This window comes from Zingiber officinale, chromosome 2A (genome assembly GCF_018446385.1).
Source record: "Zingiber officinale cultivar Zhangliang chromosome 2A, Zo_v1.1, whole genome shotgun sequence".
NCBI lineage: Eukaryota > Viridiplantae > Streptophyta > Magnoliopsida > Zingiberales > Zingiberaceae > Zingiber > Zingiber officinale.
Window position 1 is genome coordinate 72,600,598 of NC_055988.1, and position 24,609 is coordinate 72,625,206.

General features: G+C 38.5%; 1 protein-coding gene across 6 annotated transcripts in view; it reads right to left on the reverse strand.

Moving 5' to 3' along the window:
• LOC122041184 overlaps positions 1-24,372 on the reverse strand; it is a 33,612-nt gene extending 9,240 nt beyond the window's left edge. The window contains exons 1-5 of one of the 6 annotated variants that reach the window (XM_042600787.1): positions 24,254-24,372; positions 23,124-23,256; positions 14,062-14,226; positions 13,691-13,796; positions 13,118-13,300 (exon numbers count right to left, since the gene is read on the reverse strand). In XM_042600787.1, the coding sequence (XP_042456721.1) occupies positions 13,118-13,300; positions 13,691-13,796; positions 14,062-14,226; positions 23,124-23,138 (469 nt within the window). In that variant the 5' untranslated portion in view covers positions 23,139-23,256; positions 24,254-24,372. Of the gene's footprint in view, positions 1-13,117; positions 13,301-13,690; positions 13,797-14,061; positions 14,227-23,123; positions 23,257-24,007 lie in introns of all 6 variants that reach the window. The other 5 variants (XM_042600791.1, XM_042600786.1, XM_042600788.1 and 2 more) reach the window with 5 other exon arrangements.
• Between the last annotated feature and the right edge of the window lie 237 nt (positions 24,373-24,609).

The window sequence follows — 24,609 nt, forward strand, 5'->3', positions numbered from 1 at the left end:
CGGATTTGGACAATCATTCTCAATTGTTCAAATTGAATGCCCAACTATGGAAAATGGAGCAAGGAGATCGTGAAGTGACAACTTATTATAATGAGATGATGATTGTTTGGCAGGAGTTGGATCTGTTTGAAGAAGAAGATTGGGAAAATCCAAGCGATAGTGCTTGCTACAAGAAGATAAAAAGAGGATGGGTATTTGTGTTTCTGGCTAGTTTAAACAAAGAATTTGATGAGGTTCGAGAGCGTATCTTGGGACAAAAGCCCTTGCCCCCTCTGAGAGAAGTTTTTTCAGAAGTACATAGAGAAGAAGCAAGAAGACATGTGATGCTAAAAAATATTCATGAATCAAAACCAGAAATGGAGGGGTCCGCTCTTGCAGTTCGTGGTGCAAAATTTGAAGGAAATAGATAAGGAAAGCAAAGGTCTAGGTGTGGCCATTGCAGAAAATCGTGGCACACTCATGAAAATTGTTGGAAGCTGCATGGAAAACCAGTAAATGACAAGAGAAAACAAGGCAATGATAACAAGTTAGGGGGAGAAAGTTGTGCCCTTCATGTGAACCATTCAAATCCGAAGGAGCAATCTCCCTCAGAATATTTTCCCTTCACTAAGGAACAAATGGAGCACTTACATAAACTATTCCAGTCTCAATCCTTAGGAAATTCTAACACTTTATGTTCCCTTGCTAGGTCAGGTATTGTTCTTGTCGGTACCATTGCATGTACCAAATCTAATGGCGTTTGGATCTTAGATTCAAGTGTCATTGATCATATGACTAGTATTTTGCAATATTTCTCTTCATATACACCAAGAGCAGGGAATAAAAAGGTCAAAATTGCAGATGGTTCCTTTGCTACCTATTTCTCAAACTATAACTTTGAAAGATGTTCTACATGTTCCTACCCTTTCATACAATCTTCTATCCATCAATAAATTCACCCATGATCATAATTGTAGAGCTAATTTTTGTTCTTCGTGCTGTGAATTTCAAGATTTAACCTCGGGAAAGATGATTGGGGATGCTAAATAGGATGGTGGGCTTTACCTCCTTAATGAAGGATCAATTATTGGAAGGCAAGACCATAAAACTTGTTTCAACTCTATTTCTTCCAAATAATAGTGAAATTTTGTTGAGGCATTATGGATTGGGGCATCCTAGTTTTCAATATTTAAAGCTATTATTTCCCAAGCTGTTTATTAATAAAGAACAATTAATTTTTCAATATGAGTCATGTGAATTAGCAAAACATCATCGATTTGTTTTTCAATCCCAACCGTATAAAAAATCAGTACCTTTTGCTATGATTCAAAGTGATATTTGGGGTCCTTCTAGAGTGACCACCCTTTTTGGAAAACGTTGGTACATTTCTACTTTCATTGATGATCATATTAGGGTCACATGGGTTTTTTTGCTGAGGCTGCAATGATATTTAAAATTTTCTATAACATGGTTCAAACTCAATTTCAGACTCAAATTAAAATTTTTCAAAGTGATAATGGAAGAGAATTCTTTAACAATATGTTGGGGAATTTTTTTGCTAAGGAATTGTGCATCAAAGTTTATGTAATTATACAACCCAACAAAATGGAGTTGTTGAAAGAAAAAAACTCCTTGAAGTTGCTAGAGCCTTGAGTTTTACAACTAAGGTTCTTAAGTATCTTTGGGGGAAGAAGTTCTAACAGCAACCTATTTGATTAATCAAATGTCAACCCGAAATTTAGCATTTAAAACTCCAATCCAGGTTTTCACATAATACTTTCCCGATTCTCGTTTAGTGACAAACATCCCATTGAAAATCTTTGAAAGTGTTGCATTTGTTCATAATTTTGATCCTAGAAAATCAAAACTTGATCCAAAGGCACATAAATACATTTTTGTGGGATACCCCACCAATCAAAAGGGTTACAAATGCTTTGATCCAGTTTCGAAAAAGATATTTGTCTCTATGGATGTCACCTTCCTTGAAGGAAGGTCATACCAGAATTCTCATCTTCAGGAGGAGAACCAAACTAATAAAGATGCATGTGTTGATAAATCTGACTTTGCACTTGTTCCTAATGATGCCCAATCACTAAAAGTAAATGAGATAGAAAATATGAAGAATATTGAAGCTACCGACAAACAAGAACACTATGTGATAATGTCATCTCAAAATGAACAAGCTAAAACAACATAAATGGATGTGAAACAATATAAAGGTCTTGTCTTGCAAAGAAAAAGGAAGGCTCTAGTCCCCAGCATCGCCAAGAATCTAATCATAGGTTCAATCATGAAATTCATGATTCACAAGGCCTTGATCTTCCCGGTAACTCTGAGTATAACTCTTCTAGTCAACTAGATCTTCCCATTGCTCTTAGGAAAGGTGTCAAATCTTGTACAAAATATCCACGGTCAAATTTTGGGTCTTATGAAAATATTTCACCTTCCTATTGTACATTTGTTTCATAATTGTCTAGTGTATCCATTCCTAACAGCATCCAAGAAGCCCTGAATGTTCCCGAGTGGAGAGAAGCTATTTTTGAGGAGATAAGAGCTTTGGAGAAGAATTCTACTTGGGAGAAAGTGGACCTACCTAATGGGAAGATAGTTGTTGGATGTAAGTGGGTATTTACTGTGAAATACAACTCAGATGGATCTTTGGAGAGGTACAAGGCCCGCCTGGTAGCTAAAGGGTTCACTCAGACTTATAGAGTAGACTACTCCGAGGCTTTTTCTCCGGTTGCTAAGTTAGACACAGTACGAATACTTCTATCTATAGCTGCTAACCTTGATTGGTCATTGAATCAGCTGGATGTGAAGAATGCATTCTTAAATGGGAACCTAGAAGATGAAGTTTATATGGAACCTCCACCTAGATTCACTGAGAAATTTGGAAGTAAGGTGTGCAAACTAAGAAGGTCTATATATGGACTCAAACAATTCCCAAAGCTTGATTTGACAGGTTTACAAGGTTTGTTAAAGGTCAAGGATATATTCAAGGCTAATCTGATCATACTCTATTTACTAAAAGATCCACCAAGGACAAGATTTCAGTGTTAATTGTCTATGTGGACGACATAAATGGTGATAATGTTGAAGAAATGAGCAAATTGAAGCAAAGCTTAGCCAAAGAGTTCAAGATTAAAGACTTGGGGCAACTAAAATATTTTCTTAGAATGGAAGTTGCAAGATCCAAGAAGGGCATTGTGGTTTCACAACGGAAGTATATTCTGGATCTTTTAAAAGAAACTAGAATAAGCGGTTGCAAACCATCAAGAACTCCAATAGTTGCTAATGTTAACCTTGGAGTAGTCAAACAGGGAACTCTTGCACATGTAGGAAGGTACCAAAGACTAGTTGGAAGGTTGGTTTACTTGTTATTACTTGTTACACGCACGTCTTGATATTGCCTTTGCTGTGAGTATGGTGAGTCAATTTATGCACTGTCTATTTAAAAAGCACCTTGAAGCTGCATATCAAATTCTCCGATATTTGAAAGAGACTCCAGGAAAAGGACTTCTTTAGAAAAAATGACAAGAGAGGGATTGAGATGTATAATGATGCTGATTGAGTAGGATCAATCACTAATAGGAGGTCAACTTTAGGGTACTGTACATTTCTGTGGGGTAATTTAGTTTTTTAGAGAGGCAAAAAACAAAGTGTAGTTGCTAGAAACAGTGTCGAGGCAAAGTTTAGATCTATGGCTCAAGGTGTTTGTGAGGTTCTTTGGATTAAGAAGGTCCTAGGAGATCTTACTAAGGCAATTCCTTCCTATGATGTTGTCCTGTGATAACAAGGCAGTGATAAGCATTGCTCAAAATTCAGTTCAACATGACAGAACAAAGCATGTTGAGATTGACCGATACTTTATAAAGTAAAAACTCTATGCAGGAATAATTTGTACTCCATTTGTGCCAACTTCACAGCAAGTGGCAAATGTGTTGACCAAGGGCTTGTTGAAACAGGCATTTGAATTTCAAGTCAACAAGTTGGGCATGATAGATATCTTTGCACCAACTTGAAGGGGAGTATTGACAGTATTAAAGAATATTTTGATTTGATTTGATAGATTAGGGAAGTAACATAGAAGGAAACGATAGGTCAATCTATGATTGAGAGAAATTTTTATTTTTCTTTTCTTTGTTACCTTCCTTTTCTAGTGTTTTCTGCATCCTCCTATTTTAGTTTGACTCTTTGTAAATTATGAAGGAGAGGAACATATGTATATTCTTTTTCTCTTTCATACAATTCTACACACTGATATCCTAGAATTGTTTTCACCTACTTCTTTCTTCCGCCTTTCTACTGCCTTCTTGACCCAACATTCTCTCCCTTTCACTCTCTTCACCATTGTTCTTTTGATTTTTCTAATTTACAACACTCTGCACCCACGATTAGTCTAGACTGCCAAATTTGGATAGTAGGCTACTTCTTGATCACCAGTCCCTTTGGATTCGAACTTTTATTACTTGACGACAGAACCGTACACTTGCAGTTTGCACACATCAAGTTTTTGGCACTGTTATCAGACATTGATTTTGATTGATATTAGTTGAAATCCAGATTGGCTGGATTAGCCTATTTCTTTACATAGTTTTCAATTTTTTCATTTGTTTGCTTCTGTCTTTACTTTGTTGTTCTTTTTCCTTTTTTCAGGAATCACTCTAATACATGCACAGAATCACAAGGGAAGGGAAATTGCTGCCCTTTGATCCAAAAATTGATCGTACATACCATCAAACATTGAGAAAACATCAAGCAATGGAACATAATCAAATTAGAATACTCCTAACCTACTCATGGCAAACAACAACAGACCACTTGGTGATTATGCATCACAAAGTGTGACAGGATTCAGATCAAATATCGCTCGGCCTACAATAGAGGCAAATAATTTGGAGCTCAAACCAACTCTAATTCGCATGGTACAACAATGCCAATTAAGTGGAGCACCAATGGAAGACCCCAATCTACACTTGAAAATTTTTTTGGAAAAATGTAGTACCATAAAGCAAAATGGGGCTTCCATAGATGCTATCCGGCTTATGCTATTCTCTTTCATATTGAGGGGCAAAGCTAAGTTGTGACTATCATCACTTCCCATATCAACATCGGATCAATGTGAACTGAGATTCCTCAGCAAATATTACCCTCCAAGCAAGACAGCTCACATAAGGCACCTTATTACAAATTGCATGCAAAAAGATGGGGAGTCATTATTTGAGTATTAAGACAGATACAAAAGCATACTACAACAATGCCCACATCATTGGCTTGAGAGATGGATAATATCCATATATTCTATAATAGGATTTCAAACACTACTAAAGTATCCTTAAACTCAACTATTGGAGGAGCCATAATAAACAAAACACTTAAAGAAATTGAGGAGATTCTTGAGAGTGTTGCACTCAATCATCATCAATGGGTCAATGAGAGGAGTACCCAGTGTAAGCCCAGGGATACATTCAGTGAATCAAGTGGATTTTATGGCGGCGAAATTAGAAGTGATGAGCAAGCGCCTAGACACATTGAATATCGACCATACTAATGCTATCATTGCTTCTTGTGAAATATGTGGAAATTCTGGACATGTGGGGGAGAATTGTTCCGTGTTAGCATTCATGCAAGAAAATCAAGTGGAGCATGTGGATACAATCAACAACTTCAATACAAGGCTGAACAACCCCTACTATAATACCTATAATTCGGGATGGAAGAACCACCTAAATTTTTTTTATCACACAAATTAAGAGCAATTCCCAAATCAAGAGGGCTACGAGCAAAATTTTGAAACTAAGCTACAAAAAAATCAAGTCCAGAAAAGATGATGGAACAATTTATTGTAACACGAGAAGTTTCGCCAACAACATTCCAATCATGAAGCCATGATCAAAAACTTGAGGACTTCAGTTGATATTTTGACAAATCACACAAAAATGTTGGAGAATCAAGTGGCTCAAATGGCAAGCTGAGTTTTGAGAACCCCTGAAAAATTTTCAAGACCAAAGGAAATAAATCCGGTTGAGCATTGCAATGCTGTGAACTTATGGAGTGGGAAGGTGTTGCAAAACTTAATGGGAAAGGTGATAGATGAACCAAAAAGTCTTGCTAAAGAAGATGATTCACTAGAAACGCCTAAGGTGGGAATTAAGCTAAGCCTAAGGAGCCAAAAGAAAATCCTTTGCTAAAGTCTCCAGTTCAAGCCTAACAACCCCCAATCTCATTCCCACAAAGGTTGGCAAAAATGAAACAAGATAAGTAGTTTGGCAAATTCTTGGAAATGATGAAAAAGATTTGCATGGAGGTACTGCTACTAGAAGTTATGCACCAAAGGTCACAATTTGCCAAGTTTATTAAAGAGATCATATCCCATAAAAGGAGGAAGGAGAATCATAAAATCATTCCACTGACAGAAGAATGTAGTGCTATAATCCAAAATAAGCATTCTCCAAAATTGAAAGATCTGGAAAGCTTCTCTATGCCATGCTTAATTAAAGACAAGAAGATAAGTAAAGCTTTATGGGACTTAGGAGCAAACATCAGTTTAATCTCATTCTCCATGTGCAAAAGGTTAGGTCTAAGAGACCTCAAGCTCACCACCATGACATTACAGTTGGCCAGTTGGCATATCACTCTTGCTGGCACCCTATGGGGATTTTGGAGGATGTTCTGGTGTAAATATGAGGAATAGTCATGCCGGCCGATTTTGTGGTGTTAGAAATGGACCCTCGTATTCCAGTCATTCTTGGAGACCTTTCCTAGCCACCACTGGAGTGATTATTGATGTAAAGAATCATACATTCTCGTTTGCGGTGGGAAGCAACAAGCTAGAATTTGATCTCTCCAAACTATCAAGCGATCTCTATGGAGAATGCAAAGGGGAGGAAGGAGACTCAGATCATTTGGAGGGACATTTTGAAAGGCCTCCAGATATGAAGCTAAATATAGAACCTCCAAAGCAAAACAAATACATTATTCTAGCTAGAGCTCCATCAAGAGAAGAAACTTTTGAATTTGGAACACTTAGAGGGGAGAGGAACCCCCTCAAAGCTATGGCTCCAAATTGAGATTTTGTAAAGGGGTCGAGCTAATTATTTTAAACAAGCACTTCTTGAAAGGCAACTCAAGCTTTTTGTTTCTTAGATTTTTACCTTATTCATTCATTGAATTTTGTTTTTGAAGTACTTTTGATCCATTCATTTTGTTGTGCAAGTCATCAACCAAACATTGGAGTGAAAACCCAATTTTGAAGGTTGACACAGGAAATCATGCTTACCAACACGGCCCGTGCTTAGCTTGCTGAATGAAGCACTGCATTCGTGTTCTCCAACATGGGTCGTGTTGGAGAGTTGTTGAATTCGCCGAACGCGACACGGGCACCCATGCCCACTAGCACGGGCCGTGTCACATTAACCTTAATTAAACTCCACGACCGTGCCCTAGCCGTCCACTCCTTGTGTCGCTTGAAAGTCCTTCAAACCCTTCATCTCCTTCCTCAAATCCTCTTCCTTAAGCCTAAAACCTTCATCTTCGCTCATTTACTCTCGAGGTCACACCTTCATCTTGCCCTAGATCTCCATTTCCTCAACCCAAGCTTAAAGCAAGGATGAAAAGATCAAGGAAAGAAGAAGCTTCGACCTCCAGGGGAAAAGGAAAGGAGAAAGTGGTGGAAAGAGCACGCGATAAGAGTAACAATCCTTATGGTATTAATTTTCGAGATGAAGTTCAAAAAGTACATTTTGATATACTTGTTAAGCGAAGGGTTGCATCCACTAGATATATAGATGATCATGTGATGGAGGTTTTAGGCATTAAAGATGATATAGATTGCTTGACAAGTAAAGTGAGTTGGGAAGAGTTGATGAGTATACGATATCCCACTTACGCTAGGACCGCACTTGAATTCTTGAGTTCACTGGACACTGAGGTCCTAACGAGGAGGAATTGTATAGAGGGATTGATAAAATTTAGATTGTTTGATGATGAGTATAGATGGACTTTAAAATAATTTAATTATCGATTTGGGTTACCTTCCGGAGGGGAGAGAAGAATGCATAGGGATTTCAATGTCACGTCCTTTTAGAGGGAATTGACGAGGGAAGATGGATATGAACCCTCAAGAGCTAAAGCCTCACACCTTCAAAATCCTACGATCCGTTACCTCCATCGATTATGGCAAATGACATTTTTAGAAGAGGTGATAGTGAAGGAGTAGTGAGGCTTAGTGAATTTTTGTGTTTGTGGACTATGTCGCATGGAGGGATTATAGATTGTGGATCTCATTTTGTTACACACCTGCTCAAGTTTGGGAAAGTCACTACTGGGACTATCATGGTTGGTGAGTACATTACCCATATTTCCCAAGGCCTTAGATATGATTTGAGCGGGTTAGAGGTTGTAGAGGGGCACTCAAGTATTGACATTGGGACGTGTCTATCCTTAAGGATAATTGTCCATGATGGGGACTCATTTAGATTTGTGCTTCAAGATCAAGTACTATTTACACTACCTAATATCAAGGTTTAAAATTTTGACCCATGTCGAGGTTTCGGTGCTAGACCGGAACAATACAGTTTTGGTACCGTATCGTGTCGTACCGATATAGTTTCGGTATTTTTTAAATATAAAAGATATTAATTAAAAAATAAAACATTTAACATAAATATTTAAAAATAAACAATATAAAAATATTATTAAAAAAAAGGAAAAGATATGAAAATAGATAAATAAATAAAAAAAAATTTATTATAATTTTTAAATTAAAATAAATGAAATATAAATTAATTAGATAATTTTATTAGGGTTTAATAAAGCCTTTTAGATTATCTCGATCATAGATAGGAGTTGATTAAAATAATTAACCTAAATTTAATTTAAAAAAATCAAAAATCCGACACCACTCGCAAGCTCGCATGACTTCGGCGTTGTCGTGGGGTTACGTGACCCCTCAGTCATGGCCACGGGTATCACATGTCTCCTCCGGCATGATTACAATGGTCGTGTGACCCCTCTGCAACGGTTGCAAGGTCGCGCGACGCTTCCGCAGCCGCAGCGGAAGGGTTATGCGACCCCTCTATTGCTGTTGTGGGGTTGAGCGACCCCTCTGCTGTGGCCACAGGGTCGCACAACACGTCGCAGCTATCATGCTGTGTCGCCCGTTTCGACCGTCTCGGCACGACACTTTAAACCATGTCTAATGTTGAGTACACTATCATAACCAACCCAAAAAATTGGAGGCTATCACGGATGTCACTAATCCCTCAGTCTAGAGAGGCACGCATGCCCCCTCTGAGAGACCACATGCCCCTGTGATCCACCCAGATAGAGAAGAATCTCCCATGGATAGAGAGCAGCACACTGAGCCTGTTGGTCATTCTTTTTCTCACTTTGAGCCTTCCACAAGACCTCATGCATATAATTTTTCTGATTTCCGCTCTAGTCTTGATGGTATCCATGCAGAACAGGTTATAATGAGATAATATTTTAAATAACAAGGACCAGGACCAGTGGACTTGGAGTCCTCGTGGGACATTTACGGGCAGAGACACATTATCATGAGGTTGAATCATATTTTCAAGCTGAGGCGAGGAGAGAAGAAGAGGCAGTAGAGTGAGAAGATCAAAGATAATTTCGTGGCAAAGTGAGACAATTCATGAGTAAGCAAAGAGAGCAACGGCAATGGGAACAGGGCCACCGTGAAAAGGAGGAGTTGAGAGCCGCTCAAACTAAGCATGTATACGTTTGACACCAATAGTATAACTACCAAAACTCCGACAATAGCCAAGGGGTTCCTTTTCCCCCTTTTCCTCCTCCACCTCCACTTTGAGGTTTATGGTGAGCCTTTCTTTTATAAATATAGTTTGGTGACGCTTATTTTAAACATTTCTCTTATTGATTTTATTTTTAGTTTTACATCAGAGATGCTTAGGTTCATTGATCATTTGAATCTGAAATGAAGCATGGTATGCATGGTATTGTCCTTTGAAGCATGTTTTACATGATTAGTGTTTAATGATGCCATGTGAATACACTCCAAATTTTGGTGATTCATATCTTCCTATCTTACAGTAGAACTTTACAATAGCGTTATTGAGTTAATTTGATTTCACTATAAGACTACTTGATAGTTTGACCTTTACACATCACTTATAGTTTATTCCCGAAAGATAGATTTAGAAAAATAGTCATGATTCATTATATTGGACTAGTACCTTGGTGACCATAGGTGACCCTTTTCTCAACATTTTAGTTACTGGATTATGCTCAGGTTCTATTAGCCCATTTAGAAAAATCAAAATCCCATGTGAAAAGAAAGAGAAGAAAATGGAAGAAAAAAATTGAGATGCAATAAATATTTGAGTAAAAGAAAAGAAAAGAGTAGCAATAACTAGATAGAAAACAGTTGTCGTGGGTGGAAAGGATAAAATACTCCTTTAAGACCGAGTTAGGTTACGAGAAACATTTATCCATTTTTCTCAATACCGAGTATGCCTTTGAGACTTTGTATTGGGAAAGTGGGAGAAACCTCGCATATGGCAGGTAACTGTCTAACGTTGGAAACCTTGAGAACATGATAGAATGACGATTTGACTAAGAAGAAATTTAAAACCTTAGGAACAAACCATGTATTATGCACGTAACTAGCTCATAGGCTTGGTGAAACTGATTGAATGACTTCGCTTTAAGATGACATTATTTGATAGGATTAGATGAGTTTATTGAAATTTGGGAGAGGGTTATTCACGTGCATTTTGATTTGACTAAGAAGAAATTTAAAACCTTAGGAACAAACCATGTATTATGCACGTAACTAGCTCATAGGCTTGGTGAAACTGATTGAATGACTTCGCTTTAAGATGACATTATTTGATAGGATTAGATGAGTTTATTGAAATTTGGGAGAGGGTTATTCACGTGCATTTTAGATATTTGCTTAAGGACGAACAATAGATTAGTTTGGGGATTTTGATGTGCGTATTTTATATACGCTTTTGATACAATTTGACACACTTTTTACCTACTTTGCATGCATATATTTCACGATATTGTATCTTTATGCTTTATTTTGATATTTTTCCTATTTCAGAATCTTGCTCTCGTGTATTTTTTGTGATAGGGCGTGAAAAGGAGAGAAAACGGAAGTTGAAGATCAAGTTTGGAAGCTCCTTACCATGACATAGGTGCCCATGCCCGCCAGCACAGGCCACGTTTTATTTGGTTGTCTGCCACAGGTATGTGTGCCAGCCACGGGTCGTATTCTGAACGGCGCATTCAACCGGAGGGCCCGTGCTAGCCAGCACGAGCCGTTCTCAAGCAACCGAGCCGGCCACAAGCGCCCGTGGGCACGACCCATGGCCGCCCTCACTCTGAAGCCACCGCACCCTACACAGGCATCCGTGCCACCCAACACGACCTGTGTCGGGTGATCGCTCCTTAGCCTATATAAGCCGATCACGCCTCTTTGATTGGGCATCTCAACCTGGGGTCGTCCAAGGGCCCCCAAGGAAACTTCAAGAGGTGATCTAGAGCCAAGCCTAACGTCATCTGCACGAGGAAGGAAGAGCATCTTGGAGGAGGATTCATCACATCGAGCCTAAGCTTTTCTCTTCTTTCTCTAAATTTTTGAACTTGATTTGATTTGTAATCGATAACATATTTTGTAGATGTAACTCCACCTCTATAGAGTAAACTCTTGATTCTAGGTTAGGGATTAGCCTTTTGTGAAATAAATACTATTATGAATAATCTATGCATGTTGGATCCTTCTATTTCTATAATTTGCTGATTAGTGGTCCGGATCTACTATGTAAACACGATCTCGATATCAAAAGTACGAGATTCATATCCCATGGGGATTCGAGGATAAACTGAGAGGAGAGCCCAATCCTCCGACCCGTAGACAACCGAGACCCGAAGAGTCAGCTACGAGAGTAGATTAGTATACCACGAGGAACCCTAGGTTGACATAGAGCTTAATGGATCAATCATAATTCATCATCACATAGTAGGAGAGCTTAATGATCCCCTTAAAAAGTAATATCTAATTTCGACTGTTTCGAAAGTACTCGATAATTGGAATTGATGCGCTGGTGTAATTACAAAAGTTTACATCGGATACAAAGGTTAGTTTACATACATAAATCACCATTGAGAATAGAAATTCAAACAAAGGTAAAGTGTTTACAAACAATGTGGTGAAACCAACATCCTAGAATTGTTTTCATTTACTACCTTTCTACTGCCTCCTTAACCTAGCGTTCTCTCCCTTTCACTCTCTTCACCATTGTTCTTTTGATTTTTCTCGTTTACGACACTCTACACCCAGTTTAGTCTTCGCTGTCAAATTTAGATTGTAGACTAGTACTTGATCATTATTCCCTGTAAATTCGATCTTTTATTACTTGACGACATAACCATGCACTTGCGATTTGCACACATCAATTACTCAGTAGCATAGCATAGCATATCAATTGGCACATAAGCTCATTCTCTTGGAAAGCCATTGAAAAGGATGGGATGACAGCATTGTCAGTTATTGAAGATATGATTGATCCTTTCAAGCCAAATGATTGCCAAATGAAGAGGAAGTTTTGGCTACGAATGGTTCAGCTGATTTCCTATGAAAAGAGCACCCGTTTGACCCACCTGCTATTCACATGGTTTATGAACCCATGGGCGACAAACCCATTAGCCTTTAGGCTATTATACCATATGATTTCTGTTGTATCCTATGCCGCATGATGGAGAAGCCCTAGTATGCATGCACAACCTACCAGTTAATATGATTAGGAGTATAATCGTGTGTAAAATACCTCCACTAATGAAGTAAACTTTGTTAGTGTTTTACAATTAATTTCTTGATGAACCAAAATTGATTAAATATCTACGGATATACTCTTAGAAGTTAGGAGTATTCCAACCAGATTGATAAAGGAGCAAACTAGTGGATTATAAGAACAAGATTGAACATGAACTTTGCAAAAGATAACAAACAATTTACAGTATTCACTGACTTTTGCAAAATAAATCACTAAAAAGGTCTACTACTTAACTTAGAAAAACTCAAATTTTAAATTTTCAACTATTACTTTTGGCGGATCACACCTTAATCAAAGATAGCACTGAAAGAAATTACCAGTCCTAGTATCCATTCCAATATGTATTGGAGCAACTGGAGTATTTGGTAGGACAGAACTCTTCATAAGATGGCTTTGGTGTTCTAGTAACTGATTGAAAAGATTGATCTGGCTTTTCAACTTCAAACTTATATAATATGCCCTGAAAAATTCAGAATTTTCTTCTTCAAGTTTTTTCCACACTGCAAAATGAAAAGAGACATGACATTAAACTAAAACACCATAATATTCGCATTTTAAATAGTTAAATGAATGATTTTAAAGTGAATTAATGAGCATTTTTCCCCTCAGCAACTTGTCACAGTGCCATTCATGTGGACATTTGAACTTGAGTTTTTGAAAAAACAATGCCTGCAAAACTAAGTGACAGCAATTCTACACAGAAAATACTTGAATTAAAGAAGAAATTATCTTGTCATACTTGAAGAAATGTTCCGCGCAAGAAAAAACAACAAACATGTGCAACTATTAGCTAAAAAAGTTTACCAGATACGAGCATATTTAATGTTCAATTCCCTAGTATGTATGAGTATCAAAAATCATATGAAGTACACGGAATCTGGGAGACTCACCTAGTGTGGTAAAAGCTGGTTCTATCTTAGCACGTGTGGACAGAGTCCTAACCACCTCCCCTCTGTTCATATACAGTTGCAGACAACGCTCTATTAGATTTTGGACCTGTAAGAATATCCATAAAATAAGTGGTAACAGTTAAGGAATGAAATAGCTTAAGGTAACATGTCTCTTTTCTGGTCCAATTATTTGCTAGCATGGTACAGATCATATCCAATGGTAAAGGACATGCAGGTACGTATTTCTAGCATAGCCTATATATATGTAGGGAGAAAAAATTCTGAAATATATGTATGGTACAGTCAGAGCCAACTGTTAAAAATCCTTGTACAAACGCATCAGGATGAAAATAAGAACTGAATTGTCTTACTAGCTCAATGTCTTCACGGCAAACATTCTTATTTTGATTGATTCCTTTTGAAGATGATCCAGTGGCTGCTCTTGGTGACTCAGCAACTAGAGAATTCTGATGGTTATGCGAAATTTCATTTGAAGCTTGGGATGAAGATTGTATTTCTTCTGTATTCTGCGGATTCTGTGCACATATGACTTGAGAAAAGGAATAGAAAAGAAATATATCTGAAGACTAGGAAAAAAGGATTATGCGATTACCATTGGCAAAATATAAAAAGCTTCCTCATAAGATCTCATTAAATTCATGATCAACAAGAATACAACTATCAGACCTTCTCTCCTAAGGATATGTGAATTTATTAAGTTTAATTCACCAAAAGTCCAAAGATTACTAGAACAAAAGTAGACCTTATTAGTTATTCAGAATCTTAACACTGCATGTCATTACTGTTGGATATATGTGAATGAAGAAGAGGTGGAAGAGGCATGAAGCTCCATTGTGAATGGGACTTTAGTCCCACATTGGGAGCTTCAAGACATGCTGGTTAGTTTATATTGATTAATATGCATTAAGGATGTGAACAAATGCATGGGGAGAGACTCTCTCTCTCACGCATGGGTGCGTAGGAGGTGCAAATCCAAGGCCCAGATTGCACCGAACCATGTTGACTCGTGTGCGGGCACGACCTGCGCGCGCCGAATACCGGACCGGTCGAGGCAAAATTTGCTCATGCAGTATAACCAACATTTTACCACGTAAACCTTTTTGTTGTTTGTGTAACATATGCATTAAAGAACAATTAACGCAGTCGAGTGAAACGTTGGCGTTCACAGCTTGCAAATAATAATCATTAAACGATCATTAACGCTGCCATTGGTCTCAGTTCTTATATAAGGAGGCTACAACCACAAGCAAAAGGTTACACACAAGAAAGGTTGGATCTCCACCTACATTCCCCATCTCCTCTATCGTGCATTTCTTCCTCGGTGGAGTGCCCGTGATAGTAGTCGGGTACCTCTCAGTTCGTCGTAACCATCAGTGCTCGGTGGGAATCACGGTTCACTGTTGTATCCTGGAAACAGATGCCCCAAGAAAGCCTCGAAGCACAACCGGAGGTGGGGTGAATCTATTTCAAGGAAACTGTGTTCGTCATAGGCCTCGGTTTACTCAGTTCACTCGTCCGACCCCGCTTTCTATGCTTCGCTCGGCTGCAATTCGCTCGACAGCAACTCGCTCGGCAGAAGCCTGCAATTCGCTCGATAGCAACTCGCTCGGCAGAAGTCTGCAGCTCGCTCGCAGAAGCCTTCTCTTCGCTCGGTCGGCCTTAAGCTTCACTCGATCGGCTTCTTCGCTCGATCGGCCTTAAGCTTCACTCGATCGGCCTCTTTGCTCGGTCGGCTTTAAGCTTCGCTCGGTCGACTTTAAGCTTCGCTCGGTCGGCTCAAGCCTCTTCTTTCGGTGAGCCTTAGCCTCTTCGCTCGATCGGCCTAAGCCTCTACTTTCGATCGGCCTTAGCCTATTTCGCCCGGTCGGCCACTGTGAAGCCTGCTTTCAGTACTTGGCAGACACCACCCCTGCTGCCAGCTTGAGATTATCAGTTAAGGTCATTTCAACAGATAAGTTGAATTTATTTTGTGTAATTTAAATTCAACTAAGTCCCCGAAAATTTCTAGCAATAGATTGTTCTTGCTAACAATCTTGAAACATATTCGATTATGTTGAAATGGTCACAGAACAGAATGTTGAGGTGCAACATACTCAACACGTGCAGGCCCCCTCCGCCTCGATTGGAACTATACCAATCAGTCCCGGAGAAAAGTCAGAGAAGTTCAGTGGACTAAACTTCAAGAGGTGGTAGCAAAAGATACTCTTCTACCTGACCACGCTCAATCTAGCTCAATTCTTGACCGAGGACCCTCCCAAGCGTGCTGAGAATGCTGATGCGCGAACCATCAGTGCAGTGGAAGCATAGACTCATTCTGAGTTCCTTTGCCGAAACTACATCCTCAACTGTCATGTCGACTCGCTATACGCTGTGTATAGCATGAAGAGAACGGCTAAGGAGCTGTGAGAGTCCCTAGACAAGAAGTACAAGACGGAGAATGCAGGGGCCAAGAAGTTCATATTGGGTCGATTCCTGGATTACACGATGGTTGACTCCAAGACGGTGATCAGCCAAGTCCAGGAGCTTCAAATGATTTTGCACGAGATCCACTCAGAAAGGATGGTTCTGAGTGAAACCTTCCAGGTGGCTGCTATCATTGAGAAGCTGCCTCCCGGCTGGAAGGACTTCAACAACTACCTGAAGCACAACGGAAGGAGATGAATGTGACGGAATTCATTATTAGACTTCGCATCGAAGAACACAACAAGAGTTCAGAGAGAAAGTTGTTCTCTCAGGCTACTATGAAAGCCAACGTGGTTGAGCACAGTTAACGCTCGAAACGGAAGAACCTCAAGTCTTCCAAGATGGAACCTAAAGGAGGCATCAGCAAGAAGAAATTCTCTGGGAAGTGTTTCAACTGTGACCGAGTGGGTCACAAATCTTCTGAGCGCAGAAAGCCAAAGAAGAAGAAGCAAGAGGCCAACCTGAACGAGAGACCGGAAATGGACGACCTCTGCGTTGTGGTCTTTGAGTTAAACCTAGTGGGTTCAAACCCGCGGCAATGGTGGATCGATACTGGAGCCACCAGACATGTGTACTGCAACAAGGAGCTGCTCTACAACTTCGAAGAAATCACTGGAGACAAACTGTTCATGGGGAACTCAGCAACCTCAGACATCATGGGCCAAGGTAAAGTGGTGCTGAAGATAACCTAGGGCAAGGACCTTACTCTGAACAATGTGTTGTATGTTCCGGAGATTCGGAAGAATCTAGTGTCCGGATCACTGTTAAGCAAACATGATTTTCGCATTATTTTTGAGTAGGACAGAGTTGTATTGTCCAAGAATGGAATGTTTGTAGGAAGAGACTATGTATCTAATGGGTTGTTCAAGCTCAATGTAATGGTCATTAGGCATAAGATGAATAATGAGAGCTCTTCCACTTATATGCTTGAGTCTTCATGTTTGTGGCATGGTAGACTAGGACATGTTAACTACGATGTGTTGCGTAGATTAATAAACATGCAGAGTATACCTACATTCCATCTTGACCCGAAACACAAGTGTGAGATTTGTGTAGAAGCGAAATTGACAAGGACATCCTTTCAACATGTTGAAAGAAGCAACGAATCACTCGGGCTAATACACACCGACGTGTGCGACCTTAAAGGTACACAAACACGTGGTGGAAATAAATACTTCATCACTTTTGTAGATGATAACACAAAATACTGTTATGTGTATCTTCTCAAAAGTAAGAATGAAGCTATATTGAAATTTGCTCTCTATAAGAATGAGGTTGTAAATCAGCTTAATAGAAAGATTAAGGTGTTTCGAAGTGACCGAGACGGTGAATATGTATCACCATTTGCTAAGTTATGTGCTGAACATGGGATCAGACACGAAACAATAGCTCCTTATACTCCTCAACAAAACGGAGTTGCTGAGCGGAAGAATCGAACTCTAAAGGAGATGATGAATGCTCTTCTATTAAGCTCTGGATTGCCAGAGTTCATGTGGGGGGAAGCTGTGTTAATAGCTGTATACCTTTTAAATAAGGTGCCCCAGAAGAAAATAGATGAGAGCCCTTATGAGTTGTGGAATGGAAGACAACCGTCCTACAAATATTTACGAATGTGGAGGTGTCTTGCCAAAGTTTTGGTGTCTGATCCGAAAATGATTAAGATAGGACCAAAGACTTTTGATTGCGTATTTATTGGATATGCACAGAACAACAGTACTTATCGGTTTGTTGTGTATGAATCACAAATATCGGAGATACATAAGAACTCGATAATAGAATCGAGAAATGTCTCGTTCTTCGAGCATGTGTTTCCGTATAAGACCCGAGAGGATGCTAGCTCCTCAAAGCGGGCATATGAAACACAAGGTGAAGATGATGATAAGGAACCAGTGGAGGTTGAGCTTAGACGGAGCAAAAGAGCTCGGGTAGAAAAATCCTATGAATCAGATTTTATCACTTTCATGTTGGAAAGTGAGTTCCGAAGTTACTCAAAAGTTGTAGGCTCTCATGATGGACCTCACTGAAGAGAAGCAATTGCATCTAAGATGGAATATATCTTGCAAAATCATACTTGGGAACTTGTAGATCTTCCTCTGGGAAGTAAACCACTAGGTTGCAAGTGGACCTTCAAGAAGAAAATGAAATCAGATGACACAATTAATAAGTATAAGGTCATATTGGTAATCAAAGGATACCGACAATGAGAAGACCTTGATTACTTTGATACATATTCTCCGGTATCGAGAATAACTTCCATTAGAGTATTGATGGCTATTGCCGCTCTATGGAATCTCGAAATACATCAGATGGATGTAAAGACAGCCTTTCTAAACGGGGATTTAGAAAAGAAAATCTACAAGAAGCAACCTGAGGGATTTTCTGTGCCAGAACAGAAAAACAAGGTTTGTAGATTGGTGAAGTCATTATATGGCTTGAAATCAGCACCAAAGCATTGGCATGAGAAATTTGATAATGTCATGAAGGAATATGGATTCAAGATTAATGAATGTGATAAATGTCTCTATATGAAAGTTACAGAGAGTGACTATATCATCTTGTGCCTATATGTAGATTACATACTTATCATTCAGAGTAATGATAAGATAATCAAATCCACTAAAAATATGTTGAACTCAAGATTTGACATGAAAGACATGGGCCTAGTTGATGTGATTCTAGGAATCAAAATTCTTAGAATGACAGAAGGACTTGTTCTTAGTCAGTCTCATTACGTAGACAAGATTATTGAGAAATTCACCAAGGGTGATACTGCGTTGGCACGAACCCCGATAGATACGAGTCAACATCTATCGAAAAATCGAGGTAAAAGTATCTCTCAGTTAGAGTACTCTCGAGTAATTGGAAGTCTGATGTACCTGATGACACGACCAAACTTGGCATACGTAGTAAATAAACTGAGTAGATACACGAGTAATCCCAGTGTTAAGCACTAGAAAGGGATAACAAGAGTACTGAGGTACTTAAGATATACTCGTGAATATGGTCGGCACTATACGAGAAATCCTGCTGTAATCAAAGGATACAGCGATGCAAGTTGGATATCTGACATAAAAGACTCTAAGTCTACGAGTGAATATATATTCACTCTGGGAGATACAGTCATTTCCTGGAAATCTTCCAAACAAACCGTAATAACCAAATCTACGATGGAATCTGAATTTACAGTTCTTGACAAATGTGGTGAAGAGGCTGAATGGCTACGGCAATTCTTAGAAAATATTCCACGATGGTCGAAACCTGTGCCGGCAATTTACATACATTGCAATAGTCAATCAGCAATTGGTCGGGTACAGAGTCATCTGTATAATGGTAAGTCTAGACATATACGTCGTAGACATAATACCATCAACTATTCTCAATTGGAGTTATCACTGTTGACTATGTGAAGGCAAAGGATAACCTAGCGGATCCGCTAACCAAAGGGTTAAATCGAAAGTTAGTTACGAGCTCATCACGAAGAATGGGCTTGATGTCGTTGTCAACGATCAGTGCAAAGGACACTCAACCTATGCTAACTGGAGATCCCAAGAAGTAAGTTCAAAAGGACAACTAATTTGCACTGACTAGACACACTGTGGAGGAACGACTCAATGAATCAATGAAGGATGGAGGTTAAGCACGCGACTTTTAATGATCCAAGAAGAGTAATGTGGAATACTCTTAAAGGTTTACCTATGTGAGAAAGAAGTGGGGCCGCTTCGAAGAGAATTTAAGACACAATTCTTAAAACTTCTCACAAAACCAGGCATGTTCATGGCCAGGAACAAACACACTCATGAGAATTGAGTTATATCAGGGAAAGTCTTAGGTGAGATATGTCAATGCTTACACAGATGGCAGAACAGTTCAAAAACATCACGTCTACTGTCAACCAGTAAGCAAACAGATCCCACAAGGGAAGGTTCAAAGGGTAAAACCTACCTATCCTATACTGGACTCAACTGCTGAATGCTATCACATACCTTATCTCCATTCATGTGGGGGATTCTTGGATATATGTGAATGGAGAAGAGGTGGAAGAGGCATGGAACTCCATTGTGAATAGGACTTTAGTCTCACATTGAGAGTTTCAAGGCATGCTGGTTAGTTTATATTGATTCACATACATTGAGGATGTGAACAAATGCATGGGGAGAGGCTCTCTCTCACGCGTGGATGCGCAGGGGGTGCAAATCAAGGGCCCGGATTGCACTGAACCATGTTGACTCGTGTGTAGGCACGACCTGCGCGCGCCAAATGTCGGACCGATCGAGGCAAAATTTGCCCAAGCGGAACAACCAACATTTTACCACATAAACCTTTTTGCTACTTGTGTAACGGATGCATTAAAGAAAGATTAATGCAGCCGAGTGAACCGGATGCATTAAAGAACGATTAATGCAGTCGAGTGAAACGTTGGCGTTCACATCTGGCAAATAATGATCATTAAACAATCATTAATGTTGTCATTGATCTCAGCTCTTATATAAGGAGGCTACTACCACAGGCAAAAGGTTACACACACGAAAGGCTGGATCTCCACCTACGTTCCCCATCTCCTCTATCGTGCATTTCTTGCTCGGTGGAGTGCTCGTGATAGCAGTCGGGTACCTCTCAGTTCGTCGTGACCATCAGTGCTTGGTGGGAATCACGGTTCACCATTGTATCTTGAGAAACAAATGACTCAAGAAAGCCTCGAAGCACAGCTGAAGGTGGGGCGAATATGTTTCAAGGAAACTGCGTTCGTCGCAGGCCTCAGTTTACTCAGTTCACTCAGTTCACTCAGTTCACTCGCCCGACCCCACTTTCTAGGCTTCGCTCGGCTGCAATTCGCTCGGTAGAAGCCTGCAACTCGCTCGGCAGAAGCCTTCTCTTCGCTCGGTCGGCCTCTTCGCTCGATCGGCCTGGTCGGCCTTAAGCTTCACTCGGTCAGCTTCTTCGCTCGTTCGGCCTTAAGCTTCACTCGGTCAGCCTCTTCGCTCGGTCGGCCTAAGCCTCTACTTTCGGTCGACCTTAGCCTATTTCACCCAGTCGACCACTGTGAAGCCTACTTTCAGCACTTGGCAGACATCAGCCCCTGCTGGCAGCATAAGATTATCAGCTCAGGTCATTTCAACAGATATGTTGAATTTATTTCGTATAATTTAAATTCAACTAAGTCCCCGAAAATCTCCGGCAATAGATTGTTCTTGCTAACAATTACCTTATTTGATGCATATGTTGGCATTTTTAAGGTTGTCAAATCAAGATTACCAGTGTGAATCATTTTGGTGAATTTTCAAATTATGGATTGAAAGGTTCAGATAAAAGATTATATGATAAATATATTAACAAATTGTCCTTTATTCAGAATAGTTTTGATATCCAAAAATATATAAATAAAATGATGTTCCGTTTAATAACATAATAGTATAGATGAAGTCAACATTGATCCACATCAGGAATAGGTCCATATCTTCCATTAGAGAGAATTCACAAATTATTATTTATTTCATTAAAGATTAAAATGAAATACGCAATAGCAAATTCCATTGTCAAATTATTTTCGCATAAAAAAATCATTGCCACCAAATAGAAGAGGACTCTACTATGACATGGCTTCTAAGTCACTATCAATTGTACCCTTAGTGTCATTCTATATATTGATATGACAAGATTAATTCTTCTTGGTCTTGTCCACTGTGGTTATCATCGAAGACTCTATGTCGCAATTTGACAAAATTTCCTTATTCTATGTAAGCATTGAATATGAGACTCCATTCTCATTACCCTTATACTTCTATAATATATCATAAGATTCATCTTTTCATTCTTCTTTCTAATGGTTTCCGTGTAATTTCTCATACATTGGGTTTAATTTATTTATTTAATGAGTCATAGATACCTCTTAATTTGTAAGAATTAAAATACTTTCTTTCTCATTTTTAGAATTGTATAAAATAAAATTCATATTCTATTGAATTAAACCTAAATCATCACTGTTCTTTTGATTTCTGGTTCATAAGTAAGAACTAAGAACTATATCATTTTACATGTGAATTGAAATGTGTTGTAAGATATAAATCATGAATTGTAAGATTATGACAACTATGGGCAGTTTAGGAATCACCTAACATCCTTGTTGGTCAGGCATTAGAATTGTTATTCACTAAATGACTTTAACTTGAGAAGAAATAACAATAAAATAGACTAATCTAAAATAAAGAGGTCTAATAAAAACAATACAATTTAGTTTGATTCTTATTTTGTTTTTATATACTTAATATGTTTTCTGTGGGATCTCAATAAGACCATGTTATTGTAAAAGCTTATAAAAAGAGGCCTTGATCCTATTGCTACAAACATTAAAGCAATAATACATGTTTGTACTCCTGCATTCTCTCTTGTTTCTTGTGAGGTCGTCAACTATAGCATGCGACTCTCTATGACATAGCTTACTAAATCACATGGATTTTATCTTGTGTTGTCTCAAATTCAAAATTGTGCATTGCACCATACACTGTCGACCATAGTGCCACAAATTAAATATCAGAATTAGGAGAACCAAATAAAACAAGTTGATTCTATCAGAATTAGGAGAACCAATAAGCTCAATTCAATCTGAATATTCTTCTATTTTAGAAGAAAAAGGAAAGGCGTCATTTGTACAGGTATTTGAGACATTCTTTTATTTTCAAAAATCATGACACTAATACATATACAGACAAAAAATATTAAAGGAAAATATCCAGAGGATGTTTGCCAAAATACTTATTGAACATAAAACTAATAAACATTGGGCAGGCAAATTTACATAAAAGAGTAGGAAGAAGACTACCAGGAAATCCAGATTGCAAGAAAACATGATCATGAAGAACTTACGCATCATGGTAACTTTCTGTTTATATGCATGCTAAATTGAGAAGGATATATCTGAAAGATTACAAGTTCAAGCCAGAAAGGTTCTCACTTCAGTGGTCTTCATTTCAGTTCATCACATTCATTCAGCTACATATCATAGTTGCATGATTGATGAGAAAATGACGACAGCAAATCTGAAACAGTTTCTAGAATAAAATATCCATGTTGGATTTGATTGTCTCCTGAAAAAAATGTAATATTGGTGTGTTAGTTAAATTTAAACAGACTCTGAAGTAACACTTAAAGCACATTTCATTTGGAAATGAATCCCATGTGGAACTTATCTGAATTTGTTTGAAATAATGTGATAATGTACAAGAAGTCGAAGACAACAATAATAATCAAATGAAAGGAATATAAGAATGAAGATGATGTTGTTAAACATTAACTTGATTGAAGCAAATTTCCTAAAGAAACACAAATTTGTTTCCAAATAATATCATACAATAGAGAATTTTTGCTAATTTTGGTTAACATTATCTTCAGATAGCATTCAAAATATTTTTTTAAATCTGAGTCAAGATTCTAGAAGCACCCAACAATATAATGAGACAACAAAATATATTGCAAGATTAAAAAAGTGTAAGAATGTGTCAATTATGACAACCAAATGTAATATAGACATCACATTTGTGTTTTACTTATGCATGCTGTCATGTAATGGAACAGTGAATTGCAAAATAGACGATGTTATGAAGGAATCACCAGATAACAATTATTATGGAGTAATAATGTACTTCCATTTCGTGAGAAATTATTTGAGTGCACTTTGGGTATGTTATGATGAAGAGAATGAAAAGAAACTACACGCTTTTGAACTACAGTCTAAACACAATTTTTCAATGACTGAACTGTGAGTCCAAAAAATGGCATCCACGGCTAAATACTCTGCTAATGATTTCCTATTAAAACACAGAGCAAACAAAGAACTACTTCGAGTCAAAGCACACAAATCTGGATTTTGAAGTCCATCCAAGAACTGAGGATGAAAGAGAAGTTCAACCGCAAGCGTTTTGCACTACATCTGGCTACTAAAAATCGCAAGCGAAATTCCATCCTGGGAAACATTCTTAACTAAGTTTGGCGACTTCAGACCAGCCCAAAAGCCCCCAATCAGATTTGGTCGGCCGTTTTAATCCTTAGATTCCGAAACACATCCATCGATTAATCCGTACTTACCAGAGAAAGAATGTGACTCTGAAAAAAGGATCTCCTTTTAGGGTTCCGAAGTGGAGCGGCGAAGTAAAAAACAAAAAGAGTGACCGTACAAAGAAAAGTGAAAGTGAAAGCTACACAGACGTCTAGTGAGAGCCTTTATATAGAAAAAAATCGACAATCGACAGGGTCTTAATTATTAATGATGCTTTTAGGTGGAAGGCTAATTAGGCATTACTAAAAATTACTTTGGATGTAGAGTTAATGCTAGGTGTTGAGATAATTTTTGTTTTTTTAATTTTAATGTTTATTAGTAGTACATCTGTCGAGTTACTCTATATAATGCAGACTTGATATATATAAAAAAACTAGTTTTGTCG